The sequence below is a fragment of the Oncorhynchus kisutch genome, linkage group LG14 (assembly GCF_002021735.2).
Source record: "Oncorhynchus kisutch isolate 150728-3 linkage group LG14, Okis_V2, whole genome shotgun sequence".
Lineage (NCBI taxonomy): Eukaryota > Metazoa > Chordata > Actinopteri > Salmoniformes > Salmonidae > Oncorhynchus > Oncorhynchus kisutch.
Window position 1 is genome coordinate 74,586,047 of NC_034187.2, and position 16,003 is coordinate 74,602,049.

The following is a 16,003-nucleotide window of genomic DNA, read 5'->3' on the forward strand; positions in this document are numbered from 1 at the left end:
GATCTTGTTCTTGATACCATGTCTTGTTTTGAGGTGTTTTCACTGATGTGACGTCTATGCTAATATGGCTCAAAATCGCTAGCTAGCTAACCAACAACTGTAACTATGCATTTGAGAGACAAGTGCTCATTGTTCAAATTTATTTATGCATTTAATAAACATTGTAAACGATTGTGCACGTGCCAGTTTTGTTAAACTACAAACCCATATATTAAAAATATAATTTGAGATCTCATGTATCCATCCTCCTGGGTTCCAGTCGGTTTCTGCTTTGGCCAACTTGCCATTGTCTTGTCAAACAAGGGTGCTGTGTGAAGTTGCCCCTGAATGCTGATCTTGGGTTTTGCTTAAACCAATCCAATGCTTTTAATTCCATGCACGCTTCTGAAACAGTGGAGAATCTGGAGGCAGCCCATGGTTTGTATTAAAGTGGTAAGCGTGTGCCATAGAAAGGCACTCCAATAAGTAAAAAAACACAAAGATTGGTCTAGCCCACTATCTTTTAGGGCTTCCCCAAACAGTCACTGTGTAATGTGATCTCAGACTAAAGGAACTGATATGTGTAAGCAATAGGCAAGCAACTTCCTCAGAGGGCTAAATTGGGACAAAAGCAGGTTGTACATTGATTGGGATAGGAGTTTTTACTGGTCAGGTCAGAAAACCCCCTGGTCCTAACCATTCGGATCTGCAAAGGGAAAATCGACAAGGATTAACAGTCTGGGTAGTGACGAAGAGGAAAGTTGGAGTTGGAATTGGGCAATAGCAATCACTTGGTCATCATCCGCTTATTGAGTTACATTCAACATGTTATACACACTCTAAAATCATCACTCGCTCAACGTAAAAGTACATTTCTCAAGCTTTCAAGGAGAGTGCAAATAACATTCTTTGGATCATCACCTTTTAAAGTCTACTGTACAACGACTAAATTATTATTATTTAAATGTTTTATTTCATTTCAAACACACACACACACACCAGGAGCTGCGGTAAACTACAAAATATATCCCAAACTACCATGAGAACATTTTATAGTTCAGAATTCTGATATGGATGGGATTAGAAGCAGTATTGCAAATCCGCAGGCAGTATGTCCGAGGTAAGTCATATCCGGGTGGGAGTGCCATTCACATTCAGCATCATCAGCTTCCTTGAAGACACTACAGAAGTTTGTCTATTTCCTCTACTATTGTTGATGCTATGTTGTTGCCCACAGACATCCTCAAAGACATCTGCAGTTTGTAGACCCATCCATGTTGAAACCATTAAAAAAGGGAAGCTAAAATTCAAGCCTAAGATAGTCCATGACTGAAAGTATTAAAAAAGGTGCTAAAATGTCTTCGTAAAAAAATTGAAATCAGCCATGTAGTTATTGGAAATGAACAGGCAGTCAGTCCTTTCTCAGGGTTAGGATTAAATGATCTGGAATATATACATCTTTCCTTGCTCCCTTGAGATAATCACTGATCTGTAAATTAATAAACAAGTGAAATGAGAGTTACCACCCTACCGACCTTATTAGATCAGTGACCATCTTAGGAAGAAAGGATGCACTTGTAAAGTACTTGAACAGGGCCTCAATCGCTACCCAACCTACTATACCCCTGGCCGAGGTCTGCTGGGTGTGTATGGAGAGATGTGAGCGGATTCCAGGTGGTGGTTGCCTGGCGTGTCCTGCTTGGTGGCTTTGTGTAAGGCAACTGGAGCTGAGGCCAGGGCACCCACAGCAAGATGGGAGGAGTTAGTGACTGAAGTGTTGGCCACCAGCTCAATCTTCCCCTCCAGCTTGACCAGGCGCGTCAGGATGTCATCCAACAACACCGCTATGGTCCTCTTTAGATCAGCTGTGTTTGTGTGTGTGCACGTACGTGAGAGAGAGAAAGAGAGAATAAAAATCTTAAACAATTTGTTTGGTTCAAGTAGAATGTGGTAAGTAGTTTTGTTTAAGTAGTAGATGAGTGTTTCCTCATTTCCAGTGCCACAACAAAATACTAAATGGTGGCTTCTGGACTTTTCTCTAGCTCTAAAGCAACCCTTACCGTAACCAGCCATGGAGGTGCCCTGCGGGCCTCCCGGTGCATTCCGGTTCTCCTCGGTTAGCACCTTGACATAGCGCCGGCTCAGCTCCAGGATCTGTTGATGCAGCTCGCCACTGCTCTGGTGGTGTTGCTGCTGCCCGGTGTAGAGCAGCAACATGAGCCCCCACGCCAGCCCCATGATGATCAGCAGCACGCTCAGCTTCTGGGACATGTTCCTCCCCAGCATGGTACTGGGGCTAGATGTGGGGCTGGGCCAGGGGAGAGGGGTAGGGGTCTAGGGGAATAGAGGGTGGGACTGGAAGAACAGGGTTGGGAGAGGGGCTTGGGGCTGGTACTGGGTCTGGAGGTGGCTGGTGTTAGGAAAGAAAGGAGAGGGATCTGGAGGCAAAGGTTTAAGGGTTTGGGGCTAGTAGTGTGTGGAGCTCGGGCTAGTCAGGCAAAAATAATGACACAGGGCTAAGGGGTTATGACTGGGGGATATAGGGCTTGGGTTGGGTTTGGAGGAGTAGAACACTTTACAAACCTAGCAGCCAATCATGGGGCCCAAACCTGGCAGTCAACCATGGGACCCAAACACATACATAGCTGCCTGAGTCCTTCAGAGAGGGAGGATCTGAAAGAGAGAAACAGACAGAAACAGGTGAGTCATCCGTGTCATGTTTCAATCTGTGGAGAATCTATGACACCAAGACACAATCAATCAGAAATCTGGGCCGGGTTCAGAAGGGCACATCAATGTTGTGGAACGTACTTCAGAAAGAAAGCACTGGGTAGAACAGACATCTTTGACAGGGAGGTAGCCTAGTGGTTAAGAGCGTTGAGCCAGTAACCGAAAAGGTAGCTGTTTTGAATCCCTGAGCCGACTGTGTGAAAAATCTGTCCAGAAAGGCACTTAACCCTAATTTCTCCTGTAAATCGCTCTGGATTAAAGCATCTGCTAAATTACTAAAATGTAAGAAATCATGAGCATGGAAGAAACAACTCTGTTAATGGCATTTTTATCTGTATTTCATGTGTCAGGGGGTCAGTTTGTTATATCTGGACTACTTCTCCTGTCCTATCCGGTGTCCTGTGTGAATTTAAGTAATTCTCTCGCTCTCTTTCTTTCTCTCTCTCTCTCGGAGGACCTGAGCCCTAGGACCATGCCTCAGGACTACCTGACGTCCCCAGTCCACCTGGCCATGCTGCTGCTACAGTTTCAACTGTTCTGCCTGTGATTATTATTATTTGACCATGCTGGTCATTTATGAACATTTGAACATCTTGGCCATGTTCTGTTATAATCTCCACCCGGCACAGCCAGAAGAGGACTGGCCACCCCACATAGCCTGGTTCCTCTCTAGGTTTCGGCCTTTCTAGGGAGTTTTTCCTAGCCACCGTGCTTCTACACCTGCATTGCTTGCTGTTTGGGGTTTTAGGCTGGGTTTCTGTACAGCACTTTGAGATATCAGCTGATGTACGAAGGGCTATATAAATACATTTGATTTGATTTTTGGTACTCAGCACTTTATTGTCCCACTAAATCACTCTGACATCAATGCAAATGTCTTCGAAAAAAATAGAATCAAACACTTCATGAGAGCCCATGAGCTTGTTGCACGACATTCCAATAGGCTATGCAATTGCAGGAGACAACAGAGTGATGGCCTCTACTAAAAATAGGAGGATCAGCTTTATATAGGCTAGGCCTACTATATTTAATTCTCAACTTTCCAATTAAGCACATTGCTTATATTCACAACAGGAGTATAGCCTACCTGGCTGGCATGAAAATATATCACGGGGAAAAGCGCCCACCAGTCGCTATTTAAGTGCATAGATGACATGTATTTTTCCCCCGCTGATCCCGTTTCGATACAGGTGCATGATAATGGTCAATTCTAAATCAAGACAAATTTCACATATACTGTATATTTAGTATATGTAAAGACAAGTTTAAAATCAAGAATAGTCTGATGGGTGACAATATTAGCCTATCAATTGTGAATGATCCCAGCATCAGAAACCATGCCTTTTTTTGCGACTTTTCAAATCATAGTCATACACCTCATGTTGCCTAGCCCATAGGCTTATATGTTTTAAATTAATAAGGTTTGTATCACAAATAAAGTGGCCAAATAACTTCTTCAAATTAAGCACATTCACCTGCTTTACAAGGAGTGTAGAGCCTAACTGGCATATATAAGCAGAGTGTGAGTCAAGTTTGGGGAAGACAATTTTCACCATTACAATGCACCTTTATAATAATGGAACATTCACGCTTATAGCCTACTACTATGTGCGCATTGCTGTGCTTATAACATCATTATCAACATCTTAAGCTAAACATTCATTTTAAGCTAAATGCAGCGTTGCATCAGCCACATTGCATAAAATGTTTTTTGATGCTAGTGGTTGTATTCATTTGGGATCTATCGCATCCCACAACTGTCCCAGACTATGTTTGGAATATTTATTTCTCGCACAGAATAGGCTGACCTTTGTACTATGGGGGATAGTATATTGACATAGGCTAGTGTTCTTGCTGTTATTCAATATGCACCTCGGTATTGGATAAGGACCCTCGCGGCTGCGTCCCCAATGTGTGCGTCTTCATTTGTAGACTGTGAGAAAGACCCGATCACGTGATGGAGAGCGCAGCACTCAGGAAGAAGTGCAAAACGGCCACTGGTGGCAAAAGGCATGGATTTGTTATGGTGCATTACGGCCACACGATGGGGATGCCGCCGTGAAATTCCAGGCATTATCATGTGCTTGTCAAAATGTGAATGAGTGACTGTGCAAAAAAACCAAGCAGAGTTCATGTCTTTCAAGCAACTTTTTTCAAATCATCACATTCATTTAGCCTTCCAATGTATTAAACATCTAAACATATAGCCCAATGTTTGTAGAATAACTAAATTAAACATATAGGAATAATGATTTCTTTGTTAACCTCTCAAAACAGAATAGCCGCATGTGCGCACTCCATTAAATCGTTTGGAGAAAATATCCTTTCTATTTTATTCAGCTTTGTTCAATTGTATTCTTCATACTATAAAATAATACCACTGAATTCTAAGCAAATCTTGTCTGATAAATGAACTAGTGTAGCCCTCAGCCATTTGGCATAGCCAGATCAGGACAACTCAGAGTTATGCTATTCTGTTCTTCTGAAATAGACAACATTTTCTTCATATCATGCTTCTTTAGATCTGTCTAAAATAAATGACCTATTTATTGTGAAGGTGTAGGCTATATTACATGGATTTATTAGACTTTTTAAAATGTAGATGTTCCAAAGGTAGGCTGTGAGGAAACCAGGAGATGCTCAATGTGTTTATGATAATTACCGGTCAATTACCATGAGACCGACAGTTATTTGCTTGACAATCACCGACTGACAAAATTTTGTGACCGCCACAGCCCTAGTCATGTGTCCTTCCGAAACATGACCGGTCAAACCAAGCTTCTTAACACCCGCTCTTTTAACCCAGACGCCAGGGGCACCAATATGTCGGAGGAAACCCAGTTCAACTGACGACAGAGGTCAGCCTGCAGGTGCCTGGTCGGCCACAAGGAGTTGCTAGAGCGTGATGAGCCAAGTAAAGCCCCCCTGGCCAAACACTCCCCAAACCTGGACAACGCTGTGCCAAATGTGTGCCGCCCTATAGCACTCCCAGTCATGGCCGGTAATGACACAGCCTGGGATCAGAGTCTGTAGTGATGCCTCAACACTGCGATGTAGTGCCTTACACCGCTGCGCCACTCAGGAAGCCCAGTAGGCCTATTTTCTAATACAGACAGTCATATATATAGGTTACTTTCATTTTCTAAATCAAGACTGAATAATAAATGCAGGTAAAACTGAAATAAAAGAATCATATCTCACTTTTCACAGCAGTTCTGTCAATGCTTTAATGATTTCCCTCTTTCCCTTTAAGATATCCCTCTAGTGGTGTGGGGGCTGTGCTTTGGCAAAGTGGGTGGGGTTATATCCTTCCTGTTTGGCCCTGTCCGGGGGTGTCCTCGGATGGGGCCACAGTGTCTCCTGACCCCTCCTGTCTCAGCCTCCAGTATTTATGCTGCAGTAGTTTATGTGTCGGGGGGCTGGGGTCAGTTTGTTATATCTGGAGTACTTCTCCTGTCCTATTCGGTGTCCTGTGTGAATCTAAGTGTGCGTTCTCTAATTCTCTCCTTCTCTCTTTCTTTCTCTCTCTCGGAGGACCTGAGCCCTAGGACCATGCCCCAGGACTACCTGACATGATGACTCCTTGCTGTCCCCAGTCCACCTGGCCATGCTGCTGTTCCAGTTTCAACTGACCTGAGCCCTAGGACCATGCCCCAGGACTACCTGACATGATGACTCCTTGCTGTCCCCAGTCTACCTGGCCATGCTGCTGCTCCAGTTTCAACTTCCACCTGACTGTGCTGCTGCTCTAGTTTCAACTGTTCTGCCTTATTATTATTCGACCATGCTGGTCATTTATGAACATTGAACATCTTGACCATGTTCTGTTATAATCTCCACCCGGCACAGCCAGAAGAGGACTGGCCACCCCACATAGCCTGGTTCCTCTCTAGGTTTCTTCCTAGGTATTGGCCTTTCTAGGGAGTTTTTCCTAGCCACCGTGCTTCTCCACCTGCATTGCTTGCTGTTTGGGGTTTTAGGCTGGGTTTCTGTTACAGCACTTTGAGATATCAGCTGATGTACGAATATATAAATACATTTGATTTGATTTGATTTGATTCTCTGCTGTCTCATGAGTGTGGGAGTGGCACATCCTATTGAGGGAGTAGATAAGGGACGAGGGACACTGAACAGAGGGGAATAAATTATGAAAAGAACAACAAGAGAAGCTCAGGTTCAGTGTACTGTCTCAAACACATGCCCTTCCTGTGACCTCTATGGTATCGGCCACACTGATACGGACAACAGTATAGCAGACAAAACAACTTGGGGGGGGTGATGATGACAAGCTACCGTTAAGCCCTTTCAGAGGCCTCACAGAGTGGCCATAGGAACAGGAATGGCCTAACTAGCAGATTGTAACGGGCGAATGTGATGCTCCACTAGCCATTAAAGGATATGCACTGTTTGGCTTAGCACAAAGAATTGTCAACCAAACTTGGCGAAATTATCTTTGTTCTTGATTCGACCAATCATGTTGTTGTTGTTGTTCTCTTCTGTCAATGTCCAGTTATTTGAATTGAGAAAATGCTCCATTACTAAAATAAATAAACGTTTTGCCACATGAAGTAATCCAAAAACGTGTCGCCAACATCTTGTCAATTTGGAATCTTCCTCTCATTGATCAAGACAGGTGAGAGTATCATGACATGCGACACTTTGGGGTGATCCACCGGTCTAAAATCAATAAGAGAATATTTGAAATAGAGGTGGTATAAATTGTTGGATTACTTCATGGAGCAAAACATTTATTTTAATAAGAGCATTTTCTAAATTCACACGAACCACATGCAACTGGACACAGACATTTTAGAAGATACATGTTTGGCCGAATCGAGAACGAAGATCGTATCGGCAAGTCAAGGATGGATGAAAATTCTCTGTGCTACAATCTGCTAGCTAGGAACGGCTTAGCCTCTGAACATGACTCTTAGTTCCATTACACATAAGAGTCATCGGACAAAGGTATCTTCCGTAGGGGCGAGTTTTGTTAAGCACCGGGGGGCTCTGTCTGAACATGAATACGCATCGCTTGGATTTGGAAACACAATGATGACCACACCTGAGAAATAATTGCAGCTGAGCTGAGGGAGGCACTTTCATCCTGGGGCTTAAAAGAGTTGCGTCAAGTATGCATGACTACCAACAACGGATCGAACATGGTCAAAGCATTGGAGCTGAACAAATGGACAAGACTAGGGTGTTTCGGGGACAGGCTACATTGTTATTGGTAAGTTTCAATGTCCAAAACACAGAGCTAGGTAGAAAAATAACATAACTTAAAAACAACAACTTAAATGCAGAATAAACTGTTGTATTCCTTAACTCTGTTTAAAGTTATAGCTGGGGCGGCAGGAAGCCTAGTGGTTAGAGCGTTAGACTAGTAACCTATAATATTTTGTAAATGTGTGCAATACCCAAATATTACATGGATTACATTGCTTTTGTCACGTTCTGACCATAGTTCTTGTGTGTTTTCCTTGTTTTAGTGTTGGTCAGGACGTGAGCTGGGTGGGCATTCTATGTTATGTTTCTAGTTGGTCTGTTTCTGTGTTTGGCCTGATATGGTTCTCAATCAGAGGCAGGTGTTAGTCATTGTCTCCGATTGGGAACCATATTTAGGTAGCCTGTTTTGTGTTGGGTTTTTGTGGGTGATTATTTCCGTGTCTGTGTTTGTTTCACCACACAGGACTGTTTTCACATTTATTGTTTTGTATATTTGTAGTGTTTTCTCGGTATTTGTCTTTATTAAAGATGTTTAACCCTAACCACGCTGCATTTTGGTCCGCCTCTCCTTCCCAGGAAGAAAGCCGTTACAGCTTTTCACATTTCAGTAGAATGCATTCAGTTGTACAACTGACTAGGTACCCCCCTTTCCATTTTATTTAGAATTGATACATTGGCCTATGGTTTCCATATATGAATCAATAATTTCAATAATAAATAATAAATAGCCTACTCAATAAATGATCCCATTTTCTAAAGGAACATATCTCTCTTAATCACAAGAGTTGTATGTAAATCTATAGATGGATTAAATTTGTAATCACACCAAGTGTCCATTCTGTAAATGGTAATTACAGCAGATGCCAAGTTATTTCTATTGAATAATTGTGATTCATATGTAATAATTGTTCACCTTTTAATTTTTTTAGAGAGGAGTGTCCAAAATGAACCTCCGGTTTCCACAGGAGTGTACAAGAAAGTGGTCAGCACATTTTCCTATAGTTGGAAGAAGCAGAAGGCCCTGATAAGTGTACAGGATAAACTGAGCCTGCCCCTCCACAAGCCCATCACAGAATCCCCGACAAGGTGGGGATCTCACCTGCCGATGATGGAGAGAGTCCTGGAGCAGGAAAAGGCCATCACACAAGTCCTGGCAGCAGACAAAAAAACACAGTAACTTGCACACTCCTGGCAAAATATTGAGGTCTTAGAATCTGTCACGGCAGCACTTACGCCTCTCCAGGATTTCACAGATGCCCTGTCAGGAGAGACATACATGAGTGTGTCCTATCTGAAACCCGTCCTCCATATCGTCAAGAGGGAGGTTCTGAAATCAAATGAGGGCGAAGCCAAACTGATCCGAGAGATTAAGATGATGGTCCTCAATTACCTGAATGACAAATACACAGACCCTGAAACAGTAGAGCTGCTCACCATGGCTACCTTTCTGGACCCAAGGTTCATGACCACCTACATGACCACTGAGAAGCTGGTGGAGGTGAATGTGAGAGCTGCCTCCGAGACAGAAGCCCTCCTGGTAGGGAACACAGCCGTGGGAGACTTCTCTCTTGAAGAGGACCAGAGTGAGAAAGAAGCTGCCACTGCTCCACAATCAGTAAATAAGTCCAAGAGCCTTGGTGCCTTTTTTAAGAAAACCAGTAGTGCACCTGCCTTAAGAACACTGAGACAGGTCATTGAGCAAGAGCTGGACAGCTACACTTTGATGATGGCAGCAGACAGTGAGGCTGATCCATTGGAGTGGTGGAGAGTCCACACATCCAACTTCTCACAAGTGAGTTGTCAGACAAAGAAATATCTATGCATCCCTGCCACAAGTTGGCCCTCAGAGAGCATTTAGAACTGGGGGCAATGTTTTCACATGCCATAGGGCAACTCTGAAGCAAGAAACTGTCAACAGGCTGGTGTTCCTGACACGGCACTGAATTGCAGTGAATTGTTACATGGTGAACTGAGAAACATACAGACTCTCTGGTTAATGCTTGAAGAAGTTAGTTTGAAAAGGTTTATAACTTGAATTCATAATGACCAGTGTTATGCTGAAAAAAAGACTGCACTTTTCATATTTGCCCTGAAAGGGTGAAAAACGTTTTCATTTTCTTAACATCCTGAGTTCTTTAAATATTTTTGTATTTAATTTTACTCCATGTACTCCATACTTCATGTTTGAACAGTTTTAACCCCGGAAGTAAAAACACGTGCAATGCCCCCTTTCTGTTTCTGTATGGTTAAAAGCAATATTTTGTCATTCTTTAATATTTGAAAGGCTCATAAAAGGTTTGGTACAGTATAGAGTGATATATCGTTATCGTCCGGAAATATCATGATATTAATTTTTGTTCATATTGTCCACAACTAAAACAAACCCATAGTCTATCCTACATTCTTCTTTACAAAAGCACAATATCAACTTCGGACAGCAAGTCTGTTCCTCTTATGTTAGTGTTCATACAAAAAGAGGGTATGTGCAGGGGAAGGATGCGATAAGATATGCTGTCCACTTGACCTAACCACATATGCTGCTGCTAGTCACAATTACCTTGTTCGTACTCCTGCATATCGACTCAATGCTTGTACTCCCTATATATAGCCATGTTATTTGTTATTTACAGTGTCACTATTTATATTTTTAGTTTATCTTTAACTCACCACAGTAAATGTGTTTTTACTTTCGATATTTGGAGTTCGCTCGTCAATTCGCTCAATTTTCCATTAATATTTCCTGATATTTTCAACAGCTCACTGTCTATGAGTTACAGATGAACATACAAGTGTATTGGGTTCCTCGACCTCTCTCATCAAAAGGTACAGCTTTTATTTTTTCAAAATTCCTCACCTGTGATTTAAATGTAAAAAATATTTCCCCTAGTACAGCTGTGGTTATTAATTAATGTACAGATCTAATTTTCAATAGCTGCCAATCCAAATGACATATACATCTAAAATAACTTAGTTGGTCACTGACGTCCCTCCTCCATAGTACACCCATTAGAATTGCCGTTTTTCATTTAACAGATTTTACATTATTTCCTGTAGTAGGTCTAGTTTGCAATAGTTCACTGTCGATATGATCTACAGACAAGTGCGGTGGGTTCCTTGACCTCTCTTAAAAGGTAAAAACATAGTTGATCTCTAGATAATTTAATTGAGACAAATGTAGTTTCTCTAAACAGCAGGTTTGGCTGATTGCACTTTTAAGACGGTCCCTTAGCCACCAGTGAGTAAAATTCAACAATTGAAACTAACATAGTCACTTTGAAAACGAAGTAAAACAACATTTTGGCTGTACCTTGTTCTCTATTGTCATCTGATTCTAGATGTATCACCCTAATCATCCTTGGACCTCCCGTCAAAGAGGTATTGATGAGCAAATTCTAAATATCAAACCAATATCCAAACTGAAAACAAATTTACTGTGGTCTTTAACCCTGCATTGTTGTAAAAGGAACAGTAAGTAAGCAATTCACTGTTAGTCTACAAAGCATGTGACAAATACAATTTGATGTCTGTCAAGCATTGTTATCAGAGCTGTCAACTCTCACTCATTGGCCGTGAGACACGCATTTGACCCTCTTCTCATGCATTGAAAAGTGCTGCTTTTATTTTTCTAATGTGTCCATTTGTATAGTGTGTTAACATTTCAACTGTGCTCCAAATAATTTTAGAAATCGGAGCATCTGCGAATGCAATTTAACACCACGAGTGGAACCTCTTATCATTGTCCTGTCTTGCCATAGCACTATGAACTGGAGGTTGAACGATTATGATTTTTCAACACCGATACCGATTATTGGAGGACAAAAAAGCCAATACCGATTAAATCGGACGATTTTTTAAATTGATTTGTAATAATGACAATTACAACAATACTGAATGAACACTTATTTTTACTTAATATAATACATCAATAAAATCAATTTAGCCTCAAATAAATAATGAAACATGTTCAATTTGGTTTAAATAATGCAAAAACAAAGTGTTGGAGAAGAAAGTAAGTGTATGTGTGCCATATAAGAAAGCTAACGTTTAAGTTCCTTGCGCAGAACATGAGAACATATGAAAGCTGGTGGTTCCTTTTAACATGAGTCTTCAATATTCCCAGGTAAGAAGTTTTAGGTTGTAGTTATTATAGGAATTATAGGACTATTTCTCTCTATACCATTTGTATTTCATATACCTTTGGATGTTCTTATAGGCACTTTAGTATTGCCAGTGTAACAGTATAGCTTCTGTACCTCTCCTCGCTCCTACCTGGGCTCGAACCAGGAACACAACGACAACAGCCACCCTCGAAGCAGCGCTACCCATGCAGAGCAAGGGGAACAACTACTCCAAGTCGAATCAAAATCAAATCAAATGTATTTGTCACATACACATGGTTAGCAGATGTTAATGCGAGTATAGCGAAATGCTTGTGCTTCTAGTTCCGACAATGCAGTAATAACCGAGTAATCTAACCTAACAATTCCAAAACTACTACCTTATACACACACAAGTGTAAAGGGATAAAGAATATGTACATAAAGATATGAATGAGTGATGGTACAGAACGGCATAGGCAAGATGCAGTAGATGGTATCGAGTACAGTATATACATATGAGATGAGTAATGTAGGGTATGTAAACAAAGTGGCATAGTTTCAAGTGGCTAGTGATACATGTATTACATAAAGATGCAGTAGATGATAGAGTACAGTATATATATATATACACATATGAGATGAGTAATGTAGGTTATGTAAACATTATATTAAGTAGCATTGTTTAAAGTATGAGTCTCAGAGCGAGTGACGTTTGAAACGCTATTAGCGCGTACCCCGCTAACTAGCTAGCCATTTCACATCACATCGTTACACCAGCCTAATCTCGGGAGTTGATAGGCTTGAAGTCATAAACAGCAGAGCAGCTGGCACTAAATTGCTGTTTGAATGAATGCTTATGAGCCTGCTGGTGCCTACCATCACTCAGTCAGACTGCTCTATCAAATCATAGACTTAATTATAATATAATAACACACAGAAATACGAACCTTAGGTCATTAATATGGTCAAATCCGGAAACTATAATCTCGAAAACAAGACGTTTATTCTTTCAGTGAAATATGGAGCCGTTCTGTATTTTATCTAATGGGTGGCATCCATCAGTCTAAATATTCCTGTTACATTGCACGACCTTCAATGTTATGTCATAATTACGTAAAATTCTGGCAAATTAGTTCGCAATGAGCCAGGCGGCCCAAACTGTTGCATATACCCTGACTCTGCGTGCAATGAACGCAAGAGAAATGACACAATTTCACCTGGTTAATATTGCCTGCGAACCTGGATTTCTTTTAGCTAAAGGTTTATGCAGGTTTAAAAATATATACTTCTGTGTATTGATTTTAAGAAAGGCATTGGTGTTTATGGTTAGGTACACGGAGCAACGACAGTCCTTTTTCGCGAATGCGCACTGCATCGATTATATGCAACGCAGGACACGCTAGATAAACTAGTAATATCATCAACCATGTGTAGTTAACTAGTGATTATGAATAAGTTTAATGCTAGCTAGAAACTTACCTTGTCTTCTTACTACATTCGCGTAACAGGCGGGCTCCTCGTGAGGCAGGTGGTTAGAGCGTTGGACTAGTTAACCGTAAGGTTGCAAGATTAATCCCTGAGCTGACAAGGTAAAAATCTGTCGTTCTGCCCCTGAACGAGGCAGTTAACCCACCGTTCCTAGGCCGTCATTGAAAATAAGAAAGTGTTCTTAACTGACTTGCCTAGTTAAATAAAGATGAAATAATGGTGTAATTTTTTTTTAAATGCATCGGCGTCCAAAATTACCGATTTTCGATTGTGAAAACTTGAAATCGGCCATTCCGATTAATCGGTCGACCTCTACTATGAACCTTGGAACATGAAGCTTATGATTGGTCTAGTTATGTAAGGGATCAATGGGATTGATTGTGCGTTTTAAAAGAAACACCCCTCAAGATTAGAGTGGAGCTGAATGGAGAGAGAGAAAGTCCACACTAAAGTCCCTTCATTTGGTGATTGCCATTTAGACTGTGACAATGAAAAAGCAGCAGACAGACCTACAGTCTGTTTTAGCAGGGAAGTTTGGTAGAGTGACCTGATTTGGAACTATGAAAATCAAACAGATTGTGAACCCAAAAGTGTAAGTTTGATTCTAGAGGGGGGACAATAACTAGAAAAAATTTTGATTAGGGCGTAGGGGCAGATTTGTCATCTTCAGGAGCTTCTATTAACAATTTACTTTATTTAGTCCGATCAGTGGACAATTCTCATTCTTAACAATGGGCTACAATAAAAAGGGCAATTAGTGTGCTTGTCAGCAATAACACTTATTACCTACACTTACAGTATTTTTATTTTATTATTCCCCTTCTTCCCAATTTAGCTAGTGTAATCACATATTTGAAATCTGATATGCCAATTTGACTGTGAAAATGAATTACACGAGGCTATGTATTTTTGCAGCCATTCACAGACAGTTTTGAATAAGTCCTACAAATAAGCATTGGATATTAAATGCCACAGGCCTCAAATATAATTTGACATTTTAATAGTGTGCACATGCTAGGTAGAGATGGTAGGTGGACTCAACTCATAAACACATCATACTTGGTCTATGTAGTCAGATGATGGCAAGGATCTTCAACTAGTAGGCATAAACCACCTGAATATTGATATTCATTAGATTTTTCTTTAAGGATGGGTGATTTTGACAAATGAATTGTTATAACAAGAACATTTTCAAACACCCAGCACTAGAAACATATATCAGGGTTGGCCAACCCCCTGGAGAGCAAGCAGGATTTTCTTCCAGATCTATTTTAAAGAGAGAGTAAACAAAATATTTGTGTCCTTACCTTGAAAGCAGTTTATGGACAAGGAGACTGCAATCTATTAGTTTGGTTTCCCACTGCCATCATCCATTAATATTAGTATTTCCCAGAGCTGTGGACTCGAGTCACATGACTTGGACTCGAGTCACAAATTTGATGACTGATTTGAAATAAAATAACTTGACTTGGAGCCTCAAGACTAAACTTTGAGCATACTTTATAACCGTTTGACAAAGACATACATTTCAGCTTGATATTAGTAGAGATAGCTATATTGTTATCTTAACCGTTAGTCAGGCTGTTTTCTAGAAATCTAGCTATAGATAACTAGCTTCCAGTGCTCAGGCAGTTAGTTAGCTGCTAGCCTAGCTTGTTGATATCGTGCATGACGTAAATATGGCTCGCGCTAGCTAGTCTTGACAGTTATCGAACAGGATAGCTGCCCCAGTGTCAAATCAGACATCCACAAAGTTGTCTCACACCTCAAACAGTATTTCATTGCCTTTTGTCAAACCCTTGTAAAAACAAATGAACGTTATATTACCTGGATTTGTTCGTTTGAGTCACTCTGCTGTTCAAAACGTCAGTCTGCAATCCCATTCCAAAACCGAGAACAGATGAGTGCACAGGGCAGATACCGAAATTCTGCTAGTACGGCTTCTAACTATTCAATAATCTTCATAAGTAATGTAACTGAAACAAATAGGCAATTCGGAAGTAAAACTTGCATTGTATAATTGTTTGCATGTCTAGGATTTATTTTATATTCGTTCGCGAGTTCAGCCGGTTTCTCCTCGTGTTGTGTTTTGCGTCATCACGATTCACTGTTTGCCGTAGGGATTTGTGGGAAATATATTGCTCATAAACATGCATGCAAGTGTTTGGTCAATGAGTCCAGTGTGCTCATTCTTCCTTATCATCACTGTAATAGTCATATGTGTAAACATACGGAATTGTAATTGGATGCATTTTACCGCCATATCATACTGTGCTATGATTGGTTAAGACCACCCAAATGGTTCAATCATGGTCAGTTTGATCCTGGTTGGCCGGACGTGAACATGTCAGTTATAGCTAGCTAATAAAGAGCTACGTTAAGAAATATCCTGTAGTACTGCATTTTATTATTTTGTACAAAGTGTGCAAAACAAGACAATCACGGCGCTAAATTGAGAAGAAAAAAACATTAAACAAGTT

The 16,003-nt window shown here is 40.9% G+C and overlaps 1 protein-coding gene across 2 annotated transcripts; it reads right to left on the reverse strand.

The window, feature by feature from the left end:
• Positions 1–929: 929 nt before the first annotated feature.
• On the reverse strand, positions 930–15,727 carry LOC109903346 (coiled-coil domain-containing protein 126-like). 2 transcript variants are annotated; one of them, XM_020499986.2, is made up of 4 exons: positions 15,351–15,719; positions 9,035–9,085; positions 2,040–2,652; positions 930–1,844 (listed from the first exon to the last, which is right to left on the reverse strand). In XM_020499986.2, exons 3-4 carry the CDS (start codon positions 2,263–2,265, stop codon positions 1,597–1,599), a joined length of 474 nt encoding a protein of 157 aa, XP_020355575.1. In that variant the 5' UTR covers positions 2,266–2,652; positions 9,035–9,085; positions 15,351–15,719; the 3' UTR covers positions 930–1,596. The 2 variants fall into 2 exon arrangements, with proteins under 2 accessions (XP_020355575.1, XP_020355574.1); XM_020499985.2 differs by lacking the exon at positions 9,035–9,085 and having other exon boundaries at positions 15,351–15,727.
• Positions 15,728–16,003: the final 276 nt, after the last annotated feature.

Coding starts and splice junctions, on each gene's coding strand:
- LOC109903346 (XM_020499985.2), bottom strand. CDS start 2,265: ATGCTGGGGAGGAACATGTCCCAGAAGCTGAGCGTGCTGCTGATCATC. Junction 1,845..2,039: donor CACCTCCATGGCTGGTTACG/GTAAGGGTTGCT, acceptor ACACAAACACAG/CTGATCTAAAGAGGACCATA.